The sequence below is a fragment of the Rhamphochromis longiceps genome, linkage group LG7 (genome assembly GCF_057381845.1).
Source record: "Rhamphochromis longiceps isolate RC_006_pf linkage group LG7, R_longiceps_female_GT1.1, whole genome shotgun sequence".
NCBI lineage: Eukaryota > Metazoa > Chordata > Actinopteri > Cichliformes > Cichlidae > Rhamphochromis > Rhamphochromis longiceps.
The window spans coordinates 18,014,710-18,038,521 of NC_140563.1; the positions used below are offsets into that span (position 1 = coordinate 18,014,710).

A 23,812-nucleotide genomic window follows, 5' to 3' on the forward strand; every position below is an offset into this window, starting at 1 on the left:
TGTTTACATCAATTACAGTACATCAATTAAATGTGTTTTCAGAAAATGGTCACAAAAAAATCAACACCAAACACAATCAAATCATGATATATAGAGATTTTTATTGCAATTAATACCTATTTTAGCCTTATATTCCAGTTTATACATTTATACAGATTGCAATGATTTTCTTACAGTACAGTGACCCATAAATAGATTGTTCCAACAGGCTAATTATTAATACACAGTGCTTTTATGTTGGTGCTGCACAAACCTGGAAAAAACATCTGCAGAGCCTGGGTCATGTCAGTTTGTCTTTAAATTTCTGACACCCATATTTAAAAATGACTCTGTACCAACAGCCAATTGTTTAATTTTAATGCCATTTGGTATAAAGAATGACAAAGGTAGAAAAATATTACTTTAAAAAATTTCTACAATATATACAATATATCTGCACTGTTAAATAAACACAGTTTAGATTATATTTTATAAATATGTATTATACTTTACCATCAGTTTGTAATGCTATACAAGTGTACACACCTATAATAATCCAAATATGGACTTGTGTCTTACACAACCACCTTGGTAAATTGAGTGCTGTGAAGCATTTAATAGCAAGCAAACTGTTTATATTTTAAATGATGAACAAAGGGGCATCGGTGAGTGGCAAATCGTTGCCCAATGCTCAGCAGAGTAAAGCCTATGAAATTATACAGTTTTTCCCTTTGTGGCCTTTTTTCTTTTTGGATTTAGTCCATTGGCCATAAGGAGCAGAGGACATGCCTGCTACAGAGCTTGGCAAGTCATCAGTGTAATAGTGTCTGTGCGGCCTGGGCTGAGGGATGGGCTGACCCAGGAAAAAACCTTCCTCCTCAGAATCAGAGGAGGAAGATGAGCATGTAGAACACCAGTCATCATCATCATCATATAGACCCAAGAACCTTCCCATTGCTTGGCCCTGTAACCTGTAGTCGGACATGGCAGCAGAATGGGGGTGACTGTGGAATGGTTGGTGCCCCTTGGAACCGAGGGCATTCCCTCTGCGGTCCGCTTTGTTGCACATCTGGGGCCTTTCCTTAGGCAAAAGGTTTAAAGCATTGTCAGACCGGGATTTGCGGCTGCGACGCCTCCTATGGTGGTGCTGTTGGCGACCAGAGTGAAGGTCCTGGCCTTGTTCTTCAAAGTGGTACACTCTCCTCCGAGTCCGTTCACTCATAGGTGGCTGCCGCACTTGAATGTCACCATAATAACCATTGTCCACAACATCATCCGAGAATTTGACTTGCTGCGGCCTAGACTGTGAACGTGTCCTTCTGAGGGCAGGGACATGAGGTTTGGGTCTGTCCTCCTGGGGTGCTTCTGCTAGAACATTCTCCACCTCCTCCTGCTCAGATGCAAGACTTTTTAGGGAATTTGCACTTCTGTGTAACATAGAAGAGTTGAGCGTTCCCATATTACTGGTTTTCTCACAGTCTTCTGTTTCCAGTTCATGGAAACCTTGCAGGGAATATACCATAGACCTTTCTTTATTATCACCATCTACTGAGGTTCCTAGAAAGGAAAAGAAAATTTATTACATTTCTGCACTAAAATACATCAAAATCCAACTACTGACATAGCATAAAATCATGTTATTTTCCATATCTGATTTTTAGAGTTCCATCTACTCACCAGTAATATTGGAAAGAGCAAGTGAGTCCATAGAGTCTCGGACATTCTGGTCTGTCTTCTTAAATTCATCGGTGATACACTCCAAAGAGTCGGTGTACCATTGTGGCTCCTCTCCCTGAAAACCTCCTCCAGCCCCATGATCCAGCTCCAACTCCTGGATTTTTCTGCTGCTTGCTGGACCTGGATGGCTACCATAGGCAGAATCTCCTAGCCCATCCTGTGATTGTGCCCAGTACATGTCAGCTTGGTACTTCTTGCTGGCAAGGCTTCCCCTTCCTCCCCCACCATTACTCCCAGCTTTTGAGGATACCTGCTTTGACTTGGTGTCCTTTTCTGCAATCCAGAAATCTGTAGGTCTAGAGTCGCTGGCTTGCTGGAAAACCCCTTGTTCCCCAAACTTTAACAATAGCTGAGTCATGTAGTCTTCGTGCTCAGCCCACTCTTCCTCCTGGTCGTCAGGTGCCTCATTCTCATCACCGCGGCCTCTCCAGAAGTGTTCATCTGATAAGTTCATATGGGCAAGCTTGTTGGTCAGGGTGTCATCAGCATTCCCACTCAAGCCAGGGAACTTATAGTTAACAGAGGGTGAGAACAGGAGTGACTGCCGGCACTGGTCAGCTGAACGACTGCTTTTGCCGATGCGCACACTCCGGCGGGATTCACGTGAGCGCGCCGACTGGAAGGCAGAGTCAGAGGAATCGGAAGCATGCACATCTTCCCCGAGACTGCAGGCTTTGGAGCAGTAAATACGACCCTGGTATGGCAGAAAAGGACTACCCAGTAGCGAGGTCTTACAGTGGGCACAGCTAAAGCAGCTCTCAGTGGCATGCCAGTGGAGCCCATCATAGGTCATCTGAGCATGATCAACACCTGTTAAAGGGGGAGAGCAAGTTAACATTTCTCTGTTGCTTGAAATAGTATTTTAACTCCAGAAGATCACTGTCTTACCAATGTGTTCTCCACAAGCCTCACAGTACTCTGCATAGAGAGACTCAAAGCAGCCACAACAGTACGGTCTGCCGTCCTTCATGATATAACGCTGACCTCCGAGAATTGTCTCACATTCAAAACAGGAGAAGTGTTTCATGTGCCAGTGGCGCCCCTCCGCCTCAGTACACTCATCAGCAAAGATAATCTGTGGACAAAGATGTGCATTAGTTGAGACAAAATGGTCATCAACCTTTAGAAGCTTCAGATGCAATATCTATCTTTGCAACACTGTTTTTTTCTCCTTAGTACTACCTCATCACAGGCTGAGCATCGTGGTTTCAGCAGCTCAGCATGGTGCCTCCCGCAGTGGATCTTTCCATCATGGTAGAAGTAGATCAAATCCACGAGGAGTTCCCTACATGTGGAGCAGACAAAGCAGGATGGGTGCCAGCACAGCCCAGCGCTCGCCCTTGAAGCAAACACGGCCATTTCTCCACCGTTGATGTTTTCGCCGCACTGTAATTGAAAGCGCTAATTATCAACTTTTAAAAACAACACAAGTCACATTAAGACTGAACAATTGTCATACTTTTGTAATAATGTTTGAGTCCTACATGGGCATGGATTTAGCTTCACACAAAGTCTGAGTCTGGCTACAAAAAAACATGCCTTCCATCAGCACCTGGAATCCCACTAGGTTGTTCTCAGATTAGCAGAACATATTTTATGTCTGTCCTTCTGACTGACAAGAACAGGAGTGGGTGGTAGAGGTCATTTAAAAGGAGAAAGAAAAGGAAAAACAGCAGTCTCAGAGATTCATCAGTTTATGGGCACCCACTTGGCTGCTCACTGGTTATTGTTTAAAAAAAAGAACTTTATACTGAGCCTTTCCAGCCCAGACAGCAAACACTTTTTAGTCCATGACAGCATTTCTCTCGTTTCCAGCTTTCTTTCTGATCTAGATTAGCTAAATAGCCAAAAATGAGATGCAAATAGGAAACGTAGCAAACCCTTGTTTAATACCATTCATGGATAATTATTTTTATATAAGAATACTGTTTATATCCTTAGTTCCACAAAAACTCTAGACTACTGTCTATTTCTCAGTCATCATCGTGTTATAAACAATACATGGGCTGCATGCAACGTACATGATCACAAATGCTGTTCAGAAAATTGCGAGGCAGCAGTTTTACTGTGCCCCTCCCCAATGCTTCCTTCTTCCTCTGAACACTGAACATGTGCAGCTCCTTCTTCTCCTCCTCACTCAGGGACTGGCAATAACGCACCTGGGAAAGAAGGGAATTGGTTAGGAATATGATGGCTAGTTTCACAACCACAGGTTTTTATATCTATATATAGATATAGATATAAGAATTGGGATGATTAATGCTTCCTGAAAATCTGCTACTGAGAATAGTATATATAAGTGACCTTTTTGGATTGAGGGCGAAGTGCTTATCAGAGCAGTTTGAACAAAAGGAACTCTTGACCCCAGCTTTCCCTTCCTACACCACCCAACATATCTCCACCCACAGTCCCCGATTGAGAACCTGTTTTTTTTTTTTAGTTTTTTTTTTTTTTTACAACAGTCCTTAACAAGGGGGAAAGCAGACGTTTACACAAACAAGGCCTGTGTTTAGAGTGTAATCAAGACAGTGGGCAACAAAGGAAGACAGACAGCCGAGGCGAACTGTGGTGCCACTGCAGTGGTGGCATCACATAAAGCCTCTTTCAACCAGCCTCCCTCTCACTCTCTCTCTCGCTGAGCGGTCCTCATAAAAACCACTGCTATGGCAGGAATCCTGCTGGTGGGGGCTCACGGCAAACATCATAAAATTATCAAGTCAAAAGTAACATTGTACCCACTCTGGACGTCTACAAGCTTGCGGAACAAAAATCCCCCAGTGTGATGTCAATGGAGACGCTATGGGCGCACATTAGTGGGATAGCAATGGAGATGGTGAGGCTTGAGCACTGCAGGATGAGTGAGCAGCATCAAATGCAGCTACTCAAACACAATTGTTTTTTTGTTTTTGCTGCAATTTTGGTGCAAATGTGAGGGCTGAATTTTTACGAGACACGCATTTGCACACACAGGCACCAAAAATTCTCACCTCATTATCATGTGGTGGGAGTTGGTAGAGGAGCTGCTTGATTCTGAACTTCTCTCCTGGGCTGTTGACATATGGGATCTTGTCCTCAGGCAGACACGAAAAATATAGCTGGACCTGGGGGAAATATTAGGTTAAACACATGATGTTTTTGGTTGAATAAAAAGGGTTAGGGTTGGACAACTAAATGCATTCCAACTAATATAACAACTGAGCAATGGCTCAGAATTATTATTTGCAGGAGCAGAGAGTTGGTTTTGGTCCGCCCCAAAAGTAATTTTAAACCCAAATTTTCACCCGTCTTATTGCAGCCATATATTATCATTATTGCCTCGGATTCAATATGCCAATATTAACACAAATTCTTTTCCAAGAAACTAGAGAACAAGCACATTAATTTGTGATGAGACACATTCTGGGATAGCGCTATGTAGAATGTATGGAAGAATGACTTTGTGGAATCAAAGACTTTTCCCTAATCCCCAAATCAGCTTTAATTCAAAAGTGCAACACACAGCAGTGATCCTCTTTGACGATGAAAAACGCAGGAATCATCGTCTACATAAATCTGTGCTGAACAAGCCAAGACAGGTCAACAGGTCAAATCAGTTTAAGGGTTATATTTTTCAGTGATATGGTTGTCTCTACACGGACAGGACAAAGCAGGCTGTAATTGTAGCACCCTGACCCTTGGGGCCGACTGCTAAAGACTAAACTTTATGAGGGAGGGCCCATCACAGTTAGCTAGATAAAGAGATGGGATGCCGTAGTCCTGTGTGTTAGGGGACTTCCAGCAGCTTTGACTGTCTAGAGGAGGGGTAACAGCACAGCAATTTACCCTGGCAATCACCCTCAGACCCCAACAACCACCTCTACCATCATAAATTATGCACATCACGATGCTGCTACGACCCCTTATCCAGCTCACTAGGCCCGAGGAACAGCTAGCAAGCACCCAAGCTCTAGGTGTTTCAACCCTGTAGTAGTGACCTGTAATACATAGCCCATTTAGGGAATTGGCAGCAGTAAAGGCATTACAGTTGATCTATGTGGTTCCTAAAACAAGAGACCCTGCATGTTAAGGCTTTTGCTGCATTCGCTTCCCTTCTTGCCCATCACCCACTCATTGCTTCCATGTGTGTTGTTGATCAAGGGCAATGGGACGGCTACAGACTGAGTGAGAGAGAGAAAAGAACACCAAGCAGTGGTGAGAGCAGAGTTTAAAAATTCTGAGGATCTGGGAAAGTGCCATATCTCACCGACTGCTCAACGGACACGGCTAACAGCTCTGCCTGTGGTTGTGGAGGCGAAGACTCCGATTCCTAGCTCGACCCACTAAGTCCTGCTTCTAACTCTGCGGTATACTCATGCTGCCCTTTAGTGGCAACCTCATAGAGTCTGAGAAATCTGCCACAAGCAGTGAGAACAAGGAAGCTTAATGAAATATGTTGTCCTTCCCATAGGTGCCATTTTCCAGAGACTTGGTGTGTTATTCAGTATAACACACAGTGAATAGCGTTTATCTGGGCCAGGCAAATGGGCTATAAGGGAGTTAAAATCAGGTCAGGGCTGTTTTTATTCGCTGTCTGGAGGATACACCATTATTCGTGGTGTTGATTTAGGGAGGAAATGATTTGCGAACCAATGAAATTGATACCACAGTTATAGAGAACAGTGTCCCGGTATCCAAACGGAGCAGGCTTGATTAATCTTAGCTCAGAGCGTCTTGAACTGGTGCATTTGTAAGCCACATTGTGCTTACCTGTTCAGGTCTCAGGCCAGGTGGCACCCACGCATACTCCTCCAGTGCACAGCCTGAGTCGTCATCAGAGGTTGAGCTCCGCTGGAAGCCAGATGTCAGTTTACTGATTTTCTGCTCCATCATGAAATCTCGCTTGCGTGCCCCACCCTGGAAGCCAGCCACCAGCCCCGCTGCACTCACCAGGCTCATCGGGCTCTCTTTTTACTAGACAGGTGAGATGAAAGGATAGCAAGATGGGAAGTACCGGGATTTGAGAGAGGACAGAAGGGGGAAGAGGATAGAAATATAAAGGAAAAAAAAATAGAAATGTTTGTCATCAAGCCATGACATCAGTTCCTACGTCCTCACATCTTAATCCAGCTCTCTCATGTCAGTGCTGTTCCGCTGATTGTTAACCGCTTGCTGAGTCACACCATTGCCACCTCTTTCATGAGGCTCACAGCACCCCTCAAAAACCCATAATGGTATTTAAGCAAGCTTTTTTGGTTTACTTTTAGTGATGAGTCTACTACATAAAGGCACTCATAAAGACAACTCCATCCTTTCACCGCTATTATGGTAGCAGTTAAACACGTGCCTTCCTCATGTGGTTTTTGGGGGTGCAGAGATTGTTAGGAAATTCCCAAAGCTTCATGAGGTGATGTTCTATCTCATTATAGTGACAATAACAAACTATTCAGAATTATAAACTATTTGAAGTTGCTTATAACTGTGACCATTTCTTATTAATCTTCTGCAGGTTTAAAATAATTTGTTAGGTTTATGTCTGTATGAGTCATCATTTTACTTTACTGAGAAGCTGATGATGCTATGCCCCAAGGGAGGGGGGTGGAGTTCAACACATGGGATTTGATCCTAGCTTGATCAGTTGAGCCCGAGGTCTGTATAAACACAAGCCTGGCTTTAAGACGAGGCCACCATATGGGAAGCGTCCACAAGCCTGCTCTCTTCCTTCATCTCTTCTTTTTCTTTGGATTGCAGCAGGTTGGAAAACAAACAGTGAGCGCCTGATCGTTCTTTCATCTTTTAGATGGACAGTGAGCGCAGTGCCAGACAGGTGAAGCAGCTGGATGAATGCAGATGAATAGAGGCTGACATGGATGGATAGGACTAACTGATACTGACACTATAACCTGAGGCAACAAACAGAGCAGGGAGATAAAAGACTCGAACTGTACTGACCTCTATATATGTGGTGTCTGCAGTTACTAATGTCTTACGGAAAATCCAAACTTTTGCAGACGTGACTGTTGTGATGAGGCAGAAACAAACTAAATCTGTGCAAAGCTGGATAAAATTAAAGAAATAGCGAATAAATAAAATCACTTAATTTATTTATTAATTTGTCTTTAATGTTCAGAATATACCCGGACGGAAGGAGGGAGGGAGTGATGTCCAGAGTAACTTTAAAGTGATTATTTGACATGTAAATTCCAAGCAAACCAATTTTTGGAATAATCATTAGGCAACCCCATCTGCCCTGATCTTTATTCATCCCTCTCCAGTCATCCCATAACTTTATTTCCTGGACTCCTGTAAGCATTTAGGACCACGAAAACACAGTCATAATGAATGCTTGTGCAGTTGTGGTAATTTCTCACTAGCCAAGAGCTCTAACTGAGATCAAATGGGAGCCCAGCCAGCATCCAGCAGCCTGGCCCTTGCACCACTTCCCCCCTACCCAAGCCTTGAACCCCTATGGACAGCAAAGGTACAGAGAGCCACAGAGAGACAGCTGAGAAAACCAAATACACTCGAGGGCAAGCCTTTGAACATAGAGATGACAGCATAGGGGCCTTAAAATCTGCTTTCTGCTCAAATGATAAATAGATCGACCACCAGTGCCACCACAACAGGTTTGAGACTGATTCTGGGAGACTTTGGAACTCTAACGGATGGATGGAAAAGCAGTCTTTCCAAGATATTTTGTTTGTTTTGATGATGATGTAAAAGAGCACCGTCTAACAATTCAAATTTCCCGTAGGTGCTGGCTGACCTCAAAAGCCATATCATTTTTATAGTCCATCAAACCACTCAATGATCCGTCCTGAGGCTGGAAGCACTGTCATCGCAGAAGAGACCACTCCCATCACGACAGAAATGTTTCGTCATAGTACAAAAGATGATCAGAACCTCTTTGAAAAACGTTGCTCTCTGTTGTAAAAAAGTAGACCCAGGTCATTCCAGCAGGTACTTCAAGCTTTTTATATAATTTTATGTTGCTTAACCTCTGTAAGGAATATGCAGACACAGGCTACTCTACACACAAATACATAGAATACAGAAATAACTATCAATACCTTGTCAAAATCAGGTGCTCGTGTCGATTCACTCTGTTAGTGAAGACTGATATATTAGCATGTCAGACCTTTCTCTGATGATTAACAGATCCACGAGACATGCAGGTTCAGGCAGCTACTGGCTGTTCATATCAGCTCATCTTTCTCAAAGACAAGTCAGCCACTGTGGCATCGCTACTACTAATGACTGACAAGCCCCCCCCCTTAAGCTTATCCAGTCATAGACTATCAGTGTTAGGTGTGATGATAATGGTGTTAAAGGATTCCTGGGCTTTTGGGAGGGTTAATTTAGGCTGCCTTGTACCATAAAGTGTCAGGTCAGGCGGATTGGCTTATAACATATCCCGTTAAAATGCCTCTGATGCCCTAAACAATGGTGCCTTTGTCAAGTCACTGAAGGTTTTATCCATCAAGAGTCTGTTTATCCCTTTGCAAGTATTTTTTTTCCTGAAGATGCCACGTTTTATCTTGTCACATATGACAGTCGAAGCCCTCGAACCCAGATAACCTGTCTTCAGATGAGAGAGCTAGGGATGGAATAAGGCACTCTGTTGTTCTATTCATATCTATTGACTTGCAAATGAGACCAAAATAACCTACAAAAATGTGCCCTTGTTTGAGAACAGCTTGGGTTTCACGTGGGAGATAGCTAACTATAGGCAGGTTCAGTCAGGAGGCAAGAGGCTCACTTCAGAGCCACACATTTTAATCAGGCACAAAATCACTCATGTGCTACATTTGCTGGAATTCTTGCTTTCACATGTTGGCTGGGTATCTGCAAGGATGTCTCACACAGCCAAACCTGACTCACAGGAATGTCAGGCTTGAACTTTAGCCAGGCTCTCGAAAGCAATACGGCGTTCACGCAGCTCTGTGTTAAGCAAAAAAAAAAGTTTCTCATACATCTACAGCTGGTTGCATGCTAATTTTTCCTTTATCTGTCATGCAGTTCATTTCCTCTGGCTTTACCCGAAACAATTCCTTAACATTTTGAATGACAGAAGCACTGAGCCAGCTAACTTCACCGTGCTCATACTGACTGACTCATCACTCAGGCTGGCTTTTATAGTTTTTTCCTCTAACAAGGGATCTATGGTTTGTGAGATTAGTTTTAACCCTCTGCCCCCCTTCCCTTTTCACCCTCCACCCCACCCCCCAAGCCCCTGCCCTGCCCTCCTCCCACACTAGCCAGACCCCTGCAGTCCCGAATGTTTAACAGCCCCTCACTCCTTTGTAAAGGTGCTTGTTAACATGGCTTTGGGAGCTGCAGGTCTGCATATCTGACTGATCTACCCACAGAAGGTAGTGGGGGTGCTATTAGACTGAGGATAAAATGGGGTGACTGACATGTATGAAAATGTTAATGTCCTTTTTCCACAAAGGAGAGGGAAGTTAAGTCATGCCAGGAGAAAGAGGGAAATCTTTAACAGACGCGCTTGCTTTGAAATGTTTTCAGTGATTGCTGATTTGAGAACATCCCACGACTTACTGAAGGAGGGAAGAGCCCCGTGTTCTACGGAAAGCGGACAATGGAGCTTACATTCCCACAAATGCTGCATAACAGGACCTCGGTGACTGTGTGGGTTCAGACGTGTTTCATTAAAGAACAAAACAACCACTTATTTGAGTTCACCCTGAAGAACGTCCTGTCTGACTGTAATGCCCGACAGCAGTGGTGCGCCTAACTACAGTGCAATGCATTATTTATCGCTTTGTTGAATACAGAACTCTTGAAGGACCCCATGCAGCGACTGACCAATAAATACAATCAACAGTGACATTTTTAAATAGTGTTCGACAACACTTAAACCATAGTCCCCCCCCCCCTCCAAAAAAAATCCAGACACTGGAGCTTTGGATTAACAGCCCTTGAGAGAGTGCACAGGAAAAATAAGCAACTTCTGGTCTGAATTACTGTCTATTTCTTTAGGAAGTGGATGATGGACAGGCACACAACCCAACACAGTGTTCTCTGTCAGTTTAGGCTGGCCCTACTTGTTTAACTTGGCTTCTGCTAGCTGGGTAATGCAGGATAGGCTGTAGTTGGGAGAGAAAAACAAGAATTTCTGTTCACTGTCCCTGCATACTTAAGCTTGAAGTCAGACAAACTCAGTTTATTTTTCATGTCCAACAAGATTGAAAAATATGCAGCATATTATTTATCTCCCTGCACACACGCAAATATTTAAAAATCACTGCCTGTCAGCCTTTGGCCGTTAATGTAGTGTCAAAAAAAAGAAGCAAAAAAACCAACCTCTGGGCCAGATGAAGTTCATTAGAAAAATGACACCCCTGTGCTAAACTAGAAGCCTCGTGCCTATAAAATAAATAAATAAATCACATTTTAAAAAGCTGAACTTGTAATTGAGTAGTATTTATGATTCAAAAATGAATAAAACTACACAGCATCATCAAATCAAAACCCGGAAAAGCGACTCAAAATTTGATACCAGTCAGATTAGAAAAAGTCAAGGTCAAAATGCTACTGAAAAAAGAGCTCGACGGGAGGATAAGTTACGCAATGCAAAGGTGCTATAAGGAGTTGGAGTTTGGTCAGCTTATGGAGGCCTCTGTTTGTGGCCGGGGAGTGTTTTTTCAAGACCAAATGGATGGGAGTGACATCCCCACAGAGATATACACTACTGTGCTGGCCAGCATGGACTAAGATTCAACACACAGCAGCAGACTTCAAATGCACTAACTCGTGCATGAGACCTAAAATCAAGTCTGATTCGTATATAAGAGACAACTTCCACAAAGACCAGAAATTGCCTGTATTTGGGATGTGCTACATGTTTTACAGGCGAAACATGCATTTGCAATCAAGCCATCCACACATTCATTCAAATACATTTAATCAAGGAGTTACGGTGCAACTTTTCCATTTTCTTTCAGCCTCACTACAACCAAAGCAAAGCTCTCAGAGGAACCGGTTTACATCTCATTCATTTTCCTGCAGGTCTTACCTCAGTGTAGGCCAACTCTCCTGACGTGAATAGAGAAAACGGATCTTGTCGCCACTATATCCAGTCCTAAATTGTTCTGCACTCCATATCTATGTAAGCTCCTCTAAACTCTAAATCCAGGACAGCAGCAGCCAGGCTTCTCTACCGGAGCTGTCAGCACAGTAACAGCCCATATCAAAGCTAAGACTGTATAAAGTCAGAGAGTGAGCGAGGTGTGTGTGTGCATGTGCGTGTACACGGAGGAGCCCAACCAGATGGTCATCCCACCCTCCTCTCTGTCAAACACTCCTCCTCCTCCTCCCCTCCTCTTTCTTCCAACCCGGCCCTCTTAACCTCAGCCCGGCCCTTAAACTCAGAGGCAGCGAGTCATGGCTGGGTATGGCAGAGCGAGGCGTCTCTTGCTTCAGTCAGCCCCCCCCTCTCGTACTTCAAACACATGCTCCCAAATGAGAATCGCTGGTAGAGCTCGCAGAAACCGTGCTTTAAAGCAGCACATCAGTGATGGCAGAGCTTGTTTTGCCAGGCTAACCGCCCCGTATCCACAACAGCTTTCACATGACGCTCTTCTTTCTTCTTCCCTATCAACGGCTGAAAGATGTGGGGACGGCGGTGAATGTTGAGTCAGGATTTGGTTTATTTGGTGGTTTGACATTTCCTTTGTGCCTACATGTAAAGTTAAAGAGAGCTGTCTGCTAACAAAAGTTTTGATTGTAGGCTTATTGTTAGATCAAATGATATATATATGTATTTTAATTCTATAGAAAGATTGGTTTCAAGCATCACAATAACTTTTTCTACTACCTGAATGTGATGTCAGCATTTCTGTATGAGACCAGTCATCCGGTTGTGAATCAAAACGAGTCCTCCATGCAAGTTACTCCAACCACAAAGCCTCACACTGTCTAAACTAAACACACACATGTAACCAAAGTTATCTCCAAGATGAAACGATTAGGTCACTATTTGATAAACAGAATTAACTGGTCTTAATAGTTGCTCAAAATTAAGATATTATATATTAGCAATATAATATGTATTGTCAGTGAAAACAATCATTACCCTAATGTTTACTCCGTTATCACAAATGAGAAGGAATTAAAATGACAGATATCTATAAAGCCCAAACGTACAGATCCACCCACGCAGTGAAACTCCCTGGAGAGGACACTGTTGACCTCTGCCTCTCCTTCACCTCTGCTGGAATGCCAGAATGTGATCCTCTTCCTCTTGCCTCAGAAAATAAAAGTTGCTGGTTCAGGTCAAACTCTGGACAGTTGCACCTTTTGCATCCTTTTGTGGTTGTTTAATTGCAATATCAAAGTGTTACTTGTTTACGGTGGACATAACTTCCAGAGCACTAGAAGTTCTTCCTCGTCAGAGAGGTTTTGCTGTCGAGTATAAAAACACTTAGACTGTAAAACAAAGCAGTAAGGCATTTTACTAGGAAGCAAGGAATCTATTAAACTGGTCAGATTGCTTTCTTTCTAAACATTTTAGAAGCTGTTTGTTCTTAGGAGATGCAATGTTGGGACCTAACTCTGTGAATGGTGTTTTTCTTTGAGGATTAATATAGAAAACGTTTTATGTAATGCATTGAACTTAATCAAGCGGAGAATCATTGTCTACATGCGAAATACTCAGTTGGCCTTTTAAAAAGAAAGTTGTTTAAAAAAATAAATCATATATTAAAAAAAGGCTAACAACTCATTTCTAGCACATGATGGACACCATCTGAGTAGCACTTTTTCCATCCTCCACACGCCTACATACTTTACACCATTATGTGCCAGAATATCACAGCTTGGGTGGTGAATGATGGCTGTCATTTCAATGGAAAAAAATGGAGCTTATATCTGTAAATATTCTGTTTATAAAGTACGGGATTTAACCCCTGCCAGTGCTCTTGCAGTCGAGCACTGGGACAAAGCCATTGTTGCAGTCAAGGCCGGGGAGGAGAGGAGCCCTTTCACAGCAAACTTCAGGCCTTTGTGTTAATCCAAAGACCTAAGCACCATGCTCCATTAGCAAGTCTTTTAGGAGAGGAACAACACAATGTACCCCCGTCCCCCAAAAGGAGGATTCATGAAATGCAAAGCTAAGATGGTTCCTCTAGTGTGGGCAAAACACCAGACCTGGATTGTTTTTCATTTCCTCAACATACAGGAATTAATAACCTGCTTATTTCCCACAAGAGAGAAACTCAGATATGAATGTGCAGACATCTCATCAAAGACATCTACCCAGGAACGTGCAGAGTGGCGAGTATCGATTTATGATTACACCACTCTAAAGTTAGAAGTAGCCGGCTGCACAGTTCAAGGTTCGCCGCAGATAGCTGAAAAATATAAAGTCGGACAAGTCACGGATCCCCGACCCTTGACCTGTGAGAACATCAGATGACCCATAAATCTATGGCCCTAGGGATTTACAGCCCTTTCCTCTGTCATATTTACAATGACCTGAACAGCATCTCACACCTGGTCTGTATCTTCTCACTGCTGTAAAAGAAGAAGAACAAAACAAGAAAAGCATCCTGTGCTACTGGCAAAGTAGTTCTGAACTAGCACGCCCTGACAATGACAGGACAGGGAAGATGATCATCAGAACCATCACCTGTGATAAATCTGCATTCTTAACACAATCCCAAAGCAGGGAACACACAAAACTAAGAATCTGGTCAAACATTATTGCTATATCTACCACTAGTGATTCTTATAGTGGAATTAGCACAAATTAACATTATTAACTGTTTGTATTAGTCAAGTTTTGGACTACCAGCGAAGGAGGCAAATGGAAGGTCAGTCTCTAACTCACAGCTATTGCTGAACTATTGTTGAGAGTTGCTCTCGCTAGTGTGTGAGCCACCTTATAAAAAGTAGGCATTCAAGGTTTAAATGACTTGCCAAGGGGTATTAGCAGGACACAGGCCCAACAAAAGCTTCAGTTATAAAGACCAATAAAAGCCTATCACCCTACAGTAACAACAATCCTTTTTACGCCTTGAAAGAGGGAGGAAAAGGTCAACTGGTGGAGCAGTCAGCGCATTGATATTGACTTAGCTAGATTGGCGCTGACAAACTCAGGTCAGACTGTGGGCTTGTTAGCCCTATAACCCTCACATAACCCCTTTTTACTGTTTCAGTCTGACACATTGGAGGCAGCTGAGGGCAAAGCTTAGATCTAAGCTTCGTTTCTGACAGGAGACATTTGTAAAAATTAAAGAGATATATCTGCTCATTTGATACTTGACCCCATAAGATCCCGTGTTTCTCAAGGGTGCTGAATTGGAAAACATTTATTGGACTCTATTGCTAATGAGCTACAACTACATGTGAACATTTCCACTTCAGCTGAAATTCTAATTTCCTCATCAACCAAATACAAACACAAAAGTTAACGATGCTTAAAAAATGTCGATAATAGAGGCCACCTGGTTTTATTTATTAGATTACTGTAATGCTATTGTCTAAAACCAATAATATAATAGTGATGAAACAGATGATCTATGAATGGGCCTGGCTGCATGGAACCAATCTATGAACAAACACTATTTCTTTACTCATTAATTTCTGCTTTATTCAATTTGCCACACTGGTGTTGTGTCATGTATGATGTAATGCAACACGTTCTCAAGTTGCAATAAGCAGTACGCGGCATGCTGCATCAGCCCATTGTTTCTCCGCTTTATCGTTAGTGCTTTGCCAAACATTGCAGACGCGCACGATCGGGACGCCTTGTTTTTCACCCTCAATTTGACACCCTCTCACACAGTTGTAAAAGCCGGACCTCATTGGGAACAATGGAAAGTGGAGCGACAGAGCTCCTGGGGCTGTTAAAGAGAGGAAGCCCCTTTATTTGAGGATGCTATAACTCAACAAAAGCCTGTGGCTGTCTACACACAGAGCAGGCTAAGGATGAATGGGCTGCTCTTAGACTACACACTTGTGCTAACAAAAGCGGTGGATCAGCAAAGGGCAAAGCCACTCATGTGTGGTCTCCATGGGCAAACTGTGACGAGTATATACATAAAATAGCTAAACAGTCCTATTAACACCTCAAACCAGCATGTTCGGCCAAAAAATCTCTGCTTTAACACCGTCTTGTTTCTTCAGCTGAGCTTTGATATGATCTTGGTGACCTTAAAAGCTGTTAATTTATATGACACGTGATAAGGTTTAATTACTCCTCTTAAAACAGCACCCAATTTCAAAAAGGTTTAATTTATGACCTCAATTTTTCAGAGAATCTAACACACGTGCACGCACCACGGCCCCTCACACTTGATGGGCTTTTCTCCTTAACTCTCCTCAAAGTTCAATAGTATATCCTTCCTCTGGAAATGGAACTATTTCCTGTCTTCCCAACTTCCCACCAGTTCAAACTGTCACCTGAATGAACACGGGCAACACTTTAAAATGAAGCGCTTTCGTGTATAAGGAGACGACGCGGTCCAGCAAAGAAGAAGTGGCTGACAACTCCCACACGTGGAAGCATTTTCCTGAGCCTGGCTTCAAAAGGCAAACCGTGGAATCCAACAATACTCTGAAACAGTTAAGAGCTGCTCAGTCAGGATCCCACTAATGATTAACATTCCTGAAGAAACGCTCTGTTACAGTCTTTTTAGAGCGTTCTAATTAAACACATGCTCCAGTGCCACAGCACAGAGGGAACTTGCAACTGCAAGCGGGGATGCTTCTTTCCAACTCGGCTTAATTGGACACAATTTAAGTCATTAAGGTGGTAGTAAAACAGCAGAAAGAGCAAAGGAGAGGCCCAATGATCTCCCCTGTAAGGCTCCCCGTTGCTCTGATGTTGTTGACCCTTTCACCTTCTCATGTGACTCACATTAAAAAAGAGGGGTGGAAAAAATGTACAGCTGAAGTTAAATCCAGTCCAGAAAGACCCATACTGGCTTGTTAGTTAAGCATGTATAATGTAGTTGCAAAACTGAAGTAGACCATGAGGTTATACACGTTTGGAGGTCCTGTATCCTATGAGGCAAAGTTGTACACGAGTATCTTTGCATGTGTTTGCCACATTGGGCTGCTTTTATTAGTATTCCGCTTGTTGTGCATTATTGATCATTGTGTTTCTACCTGATCTTGCTTGTTGACATAATCTATACCGGCTTTCTATACATACGCTGTCTTAAAGCATGAAAGATGCTCTTTTCCATAAAGATGATCACTCGACTATACAGATCTTTTTCAGTCTACGAGACAAGAAAATTGCATTTTTGAGGCAGAAAAGGAGGAGAGAAACAATGAGCATGAAACTTTTAAAGACTTCTTTCCAGCCATGTATCCAGGTTAAGCTTTCTGCTGTTACTGTATACTCGTCCCAAACCAATACTCTAATTTTTAAGAATCATAAAACCTTAATTATACCATCTCAATATGTGCTTTTTACATTTCTATTTTCCTCTTAATGTGAGTCAGGAATTGACTACTTCTTTATAGAAATGTGATGTAATGTCTATGTCAAGTGTGAAGCGGTGTTGAGGATAGTGGCTGATATTTTGCTGGTGCATCATGACCCATTGAAAAAATTGCCATTGGTTGCTTTCCATTATAAAAAGACTCTCACTGATTAAATCCCTGAATTAAATCAATTCTTATTCTTTACACCCATTTTTGGTCGCCATGTCTTTAGGGTCAGGCTGACATCTGTGGTTTGAATTAGTTGTTAGAGTATTAGAGCAAGTATAACTTTTCAGTAGTTAATGACCTGTCCAGCTTACCAACAAATGAGTTGGAGCGTGTGAATGTTTCACTGTAAACATGGAGAGGTCCAATCTGAAGCCCTCTGGGAGCCTCGGTCAGTTTATCAGCTATACAGACCAGACATTAGTGGCTGGGATCAGCTTGTGTGTGTGTGTATGTGTGTGTGTGTGTGTGTTGGCAAAATGTGTGGAATGGAAAAAGGGACGAAACTGGCTGCATTATCACCCTCCAAATTACAGATCCCAATCCTCTAGGGCAAATCCCATTCCTAGAAACCTTGCATGTAATGTGTCTGTTACTGTCAGCATCAGCGTGTTATTTTTGGAGCTGCTAATACTGAGGTCACTAATGACACCAAACCATCTTCAGCGATGGAACACATGAAGGAATTTAATAATATCTGTTATGTTTCTTTTCCAGATCCAAAAATGTCCAACGAGCTCTCTGAAGTGTGCTTCTGTACAAACAGGTCACATACAAAGATGCGCACATCTGCTGAGCCCCTGCTTTCTGTTTTCTTTGGGAGCCCAGCCCCTAACAGGAAGACAGCGTGAGCACAGCAAACAAAAACCCGGCTCTTTGAACTGGCCTCTCACTAGGAGCTGCCATCGGGTTGTTGTGGCCAAATGAAATGAAATGTTTCTGCGTCAGCTCGGTGAAGCCACTGCGGGCCTCAGGCTGCTCCTCTGCAACACATGTCCTCAGCTGGCCTTTGCCAATATTAACCCATTTGTATGTTACCCACATTTACTCACCTTTACTGTGATGCATTTTCTCAGTGTGAACAGATTACTGAAAATTATTCGGGTAGCACATATTATGCATAAATCGAATTTTCGTAAATGACAGCTGTCAGATGGCGGTCAGACTCAAAATAAAGAGGATGATGAGTACATCAGGCAATTCTTGCTCTTACTCTTTAACAAATATAAAATAAATGTGGTTTTGGTTACAATGTCTGGCTAAACAACTTGAAGTTTGATTTAACTTTGAATATGGCATTTTTTTCTCCCTTAAAGCTACACAGCTTAACTATACTGGATCTTTTTCTTCATTTTAATACAATGTTTCAACTGAATTCAGTTCTTACTGAACAAAAATTAATCAGAGTATTAATATCAGCATTGTCTGCATGTTCTGCAGAGAAATTATGGGTCCTGGATTCTATATCCATGCTACATCGACACTAATTGCACATTGTTTCAATGGCACAATGCGAGGGATATGCCAGAAATAGCTTAGAGGATCCACCCCTGCAACACATAAGACCCAAAGCTTCCACTGCCATACAGCACAGGGCCCCCACCCAGAGGTCTTGCATCCAAGCCCAGACATGTTTGCTTGCTAGGGGAAGATTTATACACAATATTGGGCAGGTTTAATGTTGCACTTGATTGGCCAATACATTAGGTGACCTTTTGCCCTTGCAAGTATTGATTGCTGTGACACTTGTATCTTATGTTGTACCCAACCTCAAATCCACTTATGTTTCTATCAAATATTGTATGGTGCATTGAATCTAGCATAGCAATGTAATTGGGTTTCTACCATATTCAAACCTTACATGTTTATTTGACAAAGAACTTTCAGTTATTAAACATTTAGTATTGGCTTTGATTAGGAATTGGCTACCATGTATATCCCTAACCCTGACACCCTGAAGTATAGTGTTGCTTGAAACTACAGTAAATGGACGATCGGCTTTGAAGCCAAAAATATGTAAAACTTTAAGTGAAACAGGCCTAAAGCTGGAATGGGGTAGTGCATTGACATACTGCTTTTTGTCCCTTTTAATCTTTGTATGATATATTGTAAGAAATGTTTTAAATGAGTTATTATAGTCAACTTCAGCACTATGCAATTTGGGAATACATCACTCTGCATGCATTTATTTTCCAACCTAATTACTGGTAGAGGAAAATATGGCAACTTTTATTAACTAAACCTTCTTAGAGGAATATTCTGGCAGATTGTCCCTACTGTAACCTTTCTGGGGGGGGGGGGGGGGGGGGGGGGGGGAATTCCCCGGAAATACCTTTGTTGTCAGCTGAAAAATCTCTTGCCCAGCCCTGCAGCGTCCATTTTTAAACCCTGCTGACCTTTTCCATATCATCCACGCTCACTGACTACACCCCTGTGACAATGCCAACAGGAGGAACAAGAGCCACAGGAAGGGGCTGAGTTGGGGGAGTGTGTTTTGCATATTTTCAGCCGGGGGTCCGGAAAGCTTTAACTGAATCCCCCGTTGTGTGCTGGGGAAGTGAGCTGGGCTTTTTAATGACAACTCTGCGTAATATGTTTTCTTTTGCTTCTAGTCCTGCGATGCTTTGATTGCTTGGATGGATCCCTATAGATGTGGAGGACAAAGAGAAATCACACCATTCTGCAAGCATTCCCGTCTGGCGCAGATGAATTTCCAGAGCCACAAAAGTTGCTGACATTTGGTATCTTTACATCTGTTATTCCACCTTCAGGCATGTTGATGATAATCAGCTTCTTAGCAATGCACCATGATTATCATGCAGTATACATCCAAAGCCGATCATCATGCCTATACATGGTGATGATAAAGAAACGTGTGTGTGTGTGGAGTATGACTTTCATCATCTTGGTGGTCTGATGGTTGGTCGCACAATTATGCTGTGTGGTTGCAAAAGATCTGTTGGGGCATTAAACTCCTGTCTGCGAGCCAAACCCGTTTTCCTCTAACATCATCCTGCAGCTCCCAATAAACAGAGTTGTGCCTGGAAGCGCTAAATCACTAACTACCTCTAATCACTTTAGAATAATGCTTAACATGTGGATCCAATGTGCGCCACCGCTTCGGGCACATTTCCCACTCTTATACATGATGCCGTTTGAAAATTACACAAGGGGAACTGTACCGTATAGCAAGCACAAAGTTATATTCTGTCCTACAGGAAGCAGGATCCACAATAGTTATCCCAAACACCACAATCACACTGTCACAGGGCCCTAAACTTGACCATCTGAGCCACCGTCCAATTCAGCCAGGCCCAGTGACCACAGCTTCAGGGACCACCGGCGTTTAAACAAGCCATATTTCTTCCAATCTCCTGCCAACCTACCACAAACAGTTTACAGTCAGTAGACTCTGCTCTCTGGAGTTTGTCTATGGCAACTCGACTCCAGTGCCACATCTCCCCATCCAGAGCCGTGAAAGACTGGCCTCCTCTGACAGATCCTCACAACACACGGCCCCTGTCCTGCTCTGCTTTTAGCCCCGCTGCGGTGAGCTGGACCACGTCTGGGGGATAAAAGGCTGCCAGAGTGTTTGGCTTGCAGGCAATTTACGCGGACGCAAAGGTGATTCATTCTAGCTTCGCACAAACAGGCCTCTGTGTAAATTTCACTAGTGCTGGGCTTTTAAATCAACATTTGGAAACGTATACATATGGGCACCAGGACTTAAATTCTGCCCCTTCGCACTTAGCTCTGCAGACTCTAGCGCTCTCCAACACCTACTTACAATCTCTCTCTCTCCTAAAAACCATCACCTTTTCTTAGCAATGCATTGTAGTACTAAAATAAACCATCAACATAATCTACTGTTATGAAGCAAGTGCACATAAACATCAAGCTTGCTGTGAAGGATCAAATCTGTTCCCATTCCTGAGTCCAAAAATGATGATGAGGCCAACTACACCCCCCACCCCTTATGTTCACACACAATCCTGCACAAAGCACTTTAAAAGTCTTCTGATTCTATTAATGGCACCTTTGAAGCACCTCGAGGCTTTGCAAATGAGACGTGAACAAGCATGGTGTGGCATGTGGTGCTGGTCCAAAAGCACCACTTTGTAAATCATTTAGTCCATAAATAAACCTAATATTCTGAGAGACTTCTTACCTTTAGCAGATCATTCAAAGTATAAGCTCACATGCCCCCTTTTCATTCTCAATCAAGTAAACACTGATGCCTGCAGTACGGTAAAGTAAGAGATTTTAGTGGCTATGCAGCATTATTTGACACATTAAGTACCATGTGCAGTGAAATACAATGTAAATCATTAATGTGAAAGTATGAAAATATGTATTAGCTACTGGATCCTGAATTTCTTTAAACGTGGGCTGTGGTGACACTGATATGTCTTTGTTATGTGCTGAGCACTAAAGTGCTAATAAACTTTTATTTATATGTAAATTCAAAAGATTGTTTGCCTTATTTGGTTAACTCTTGACTCCAAGGCAGTGAAGCCGTCAACCTGCAATCTGGCCACTAGGTGACACCACCACCTTAACTCTCTGTGCTGCCGTTTCTATTCCTACTTATATCTGTTCTCTCTCAAACTACTTCTTTGTTTGATGTTTTTCTGGACTGGCGAGCGAAAAAAAAATATTTAAAGTGCGGTAATAATGGCTGGGTGGGGTTATATCTGAAAACAGTTTCTGGTACAATTATAGCAGGAAATGACCTTGGAAATCATACTGTGATGATACTGTCCAGAGTCTGGAGTAAACATACCTGCTTTGTGTTGTCAAAGTGCTCCATTCTTTTAAATCCAGTCTTACTTAAATTGCCATGCAACGTCTCAAATCACGTCCACAAACCAACAATTTAGTGTCCAAATAAAGACCACACCACTCTCTTCCACCTAGCTCTCCATGACTAACTGCCCCGAGCTCAGCAGTGCTTTGTTTTCATCCGCTGTGCTCAGTGACAGATTTCAGGTTTGAGTCTTGCTTTTACACTTAGTCGAAAGTGGGTCTCCTCAAAAAGACACGCTCAGGGTTTAATGGCTTCCCCCCCTGGTCCATTGAGGACAAATTATTATTTCAGGCAGCCTTGGTTAAATATAAACAGTATGTGCTCTCCTGTGTCTCGTAGGTTTAGCTCTTTGTATCACAGCTGAGGATGGAAATATGTGAAACTTGAGGGTGTGTCATTTTTCTCCAAAGGAAGGGCTTTATTGCATGTTTATCTCTGTGAGAGGTCCATTAGGAGTGATGAATTCACTCAAGAAGGTTGGAGTCCTTTCCCCCTTTTTTAAGTTCAAGCTTTTTTTTAATCGATATTTTAGGCTCTGTTTTAAACCCACACAGAGCAAAACAAAGTATATCAGATCAAAACAAGCTATCAAGAATAAGTTTCCAGATGTTTTCATGTAGCTATTTAAATACAGTTAAAATACCCTAAATGTTGACGTTCTCACCTCATACATCATGGTAAAGAAGAGGGGGGAGTTTAAAAAAAAGTGGGACTAACTTCTCATGTGTGACTAAGTTCTGGTTCACTCAACAACAGTCGTGACAGCTATGCGAAGCCTGTGGCGGCGGACAGGCAGCGGTCACGGTGCGCCGACCAGTTGTCACCGAAGTGACAGGCGACAGCTGAATCTATACATCTGGAGGCCCAAGGGACGCCACGTCCGAGTGTCTCTGGTCAAGTTTTTTCAGCGTCAGAGAAACGAGGTTACTGTGACTGTACGCGCAGGGAAAGTGAAACGTGTCTCTTTGGAGATGTCGCTGCGTAAAAGCCCCCAAAACTGCGCAGGGAAATTAAAACAGGTTTGCTGACTTTATGTGGATGACACTAGTGGCATATAGTCTCTGCAGAGTATGTGCGTGTGTTTCACAAATGCTTAAAAGTTGTTGGAGTTTTTGTTTGTTTGTTTGAAATTAAAGTATCGTCAGCTTTTCCACCGATGCATTTAGAGTAATTAGCGTAAAACTGCAAAAATAACACAGCCATCATAAAAAACAAAACAAAAACAAAAAAACAAGCAGAGTGGGTGGGATTGTTTACAAACTAGGTAGACCTGAGTTAAACGCTCTAAATGACTTGGTCTGCTCACCTCCAAAATTGCTCAGTCGCAGTGAACCAAGTATCCACAACCAATATTCCCGAAGTTAGAAAAGCTGCGTCTCATTGGTATTAGATGCACAGTCCAGAGAGGATGTCCCGGAAAGCTGAACCGAGAGCTGCGCAGAGCGATAAGCTTAAACCCCAGATACTGAATGCATTGGAGAGGAGCGCTGAGAGAGCTTGGTCTTGACTTCTCTGTCACCACATCCCAGTCGTTTCAGCGGCGCGCGGTGCGCTGCGGTGCTCCTCTCAGCGGTCACAGTAAAATGACATTAGCGTTGCTTGCTGCTTATTGGCTTAAACGAGCAGCCCCCACCATTCCAGCAGAGACGGGCTAGTCCCTCCAGCATGGTGGACAAATGCTCCTGGGAGTTTAACTCTTACCTTAACTCTTAGTTTAGGGGGTGAAACCTACTGAATAAGATTTGTCGACTTTACCTAAAGTTTACTTTGGTCTTTATTTTAAGTAATCAAGAAAGCTCACCTTTAAATTTCTCTACTTCTGTGCTGCACATAATTAAGTAAGTCAACTCA

The 23,812-nt window shown here is 42.8% G+C and overlaps 1 protein-coding gene across 2 annotated transcripts; it reads right to left on the bottom strand.

Annotated features, from left to right (window-relative positions):
* Positions 1-81: 81 nt before the first annotated feature.
* Positions 82-23,530, bottom strand: prickle1a (prickle homolog 1a). Of its 2 annotated transcripts, none has more exons than XM_085412672.1 (8): positions 23,268-23,530; positions 6,463-6,666; positions 4,704-4,817; positions 3,738-3,875; positions 2,899-3,102; positions 2,605-2,791; positions 1,657-2,526; positions 82-1,536 (listed from the first exon to the last, which is right to left on the bottom strand). In XM_085412672.1, the coding sequence occupies exons 2-8, from the start codon at positions 6,649-6,651 to the stop codon at positions 686-688; spliced, it is 2,553 nt and encodes an 850-aa protein (XP_085268798.1). In that variant the 5' UTR covers positions 6,652-6,666; positions 23,268-23,530; the 3' UTR covers positions 82-685. The 2 variants fall into 2 exon arrangements, with proteins under 2 accessions (XP_085268798.1, XP_085268797.1); XM_085412671.1 differs by lacking the exon at positions 23,268-23,530 and adding an exon at positions 11,729-12,005.
* Positions 23,531-23,812: the final 282 nt, after the last annotated feature.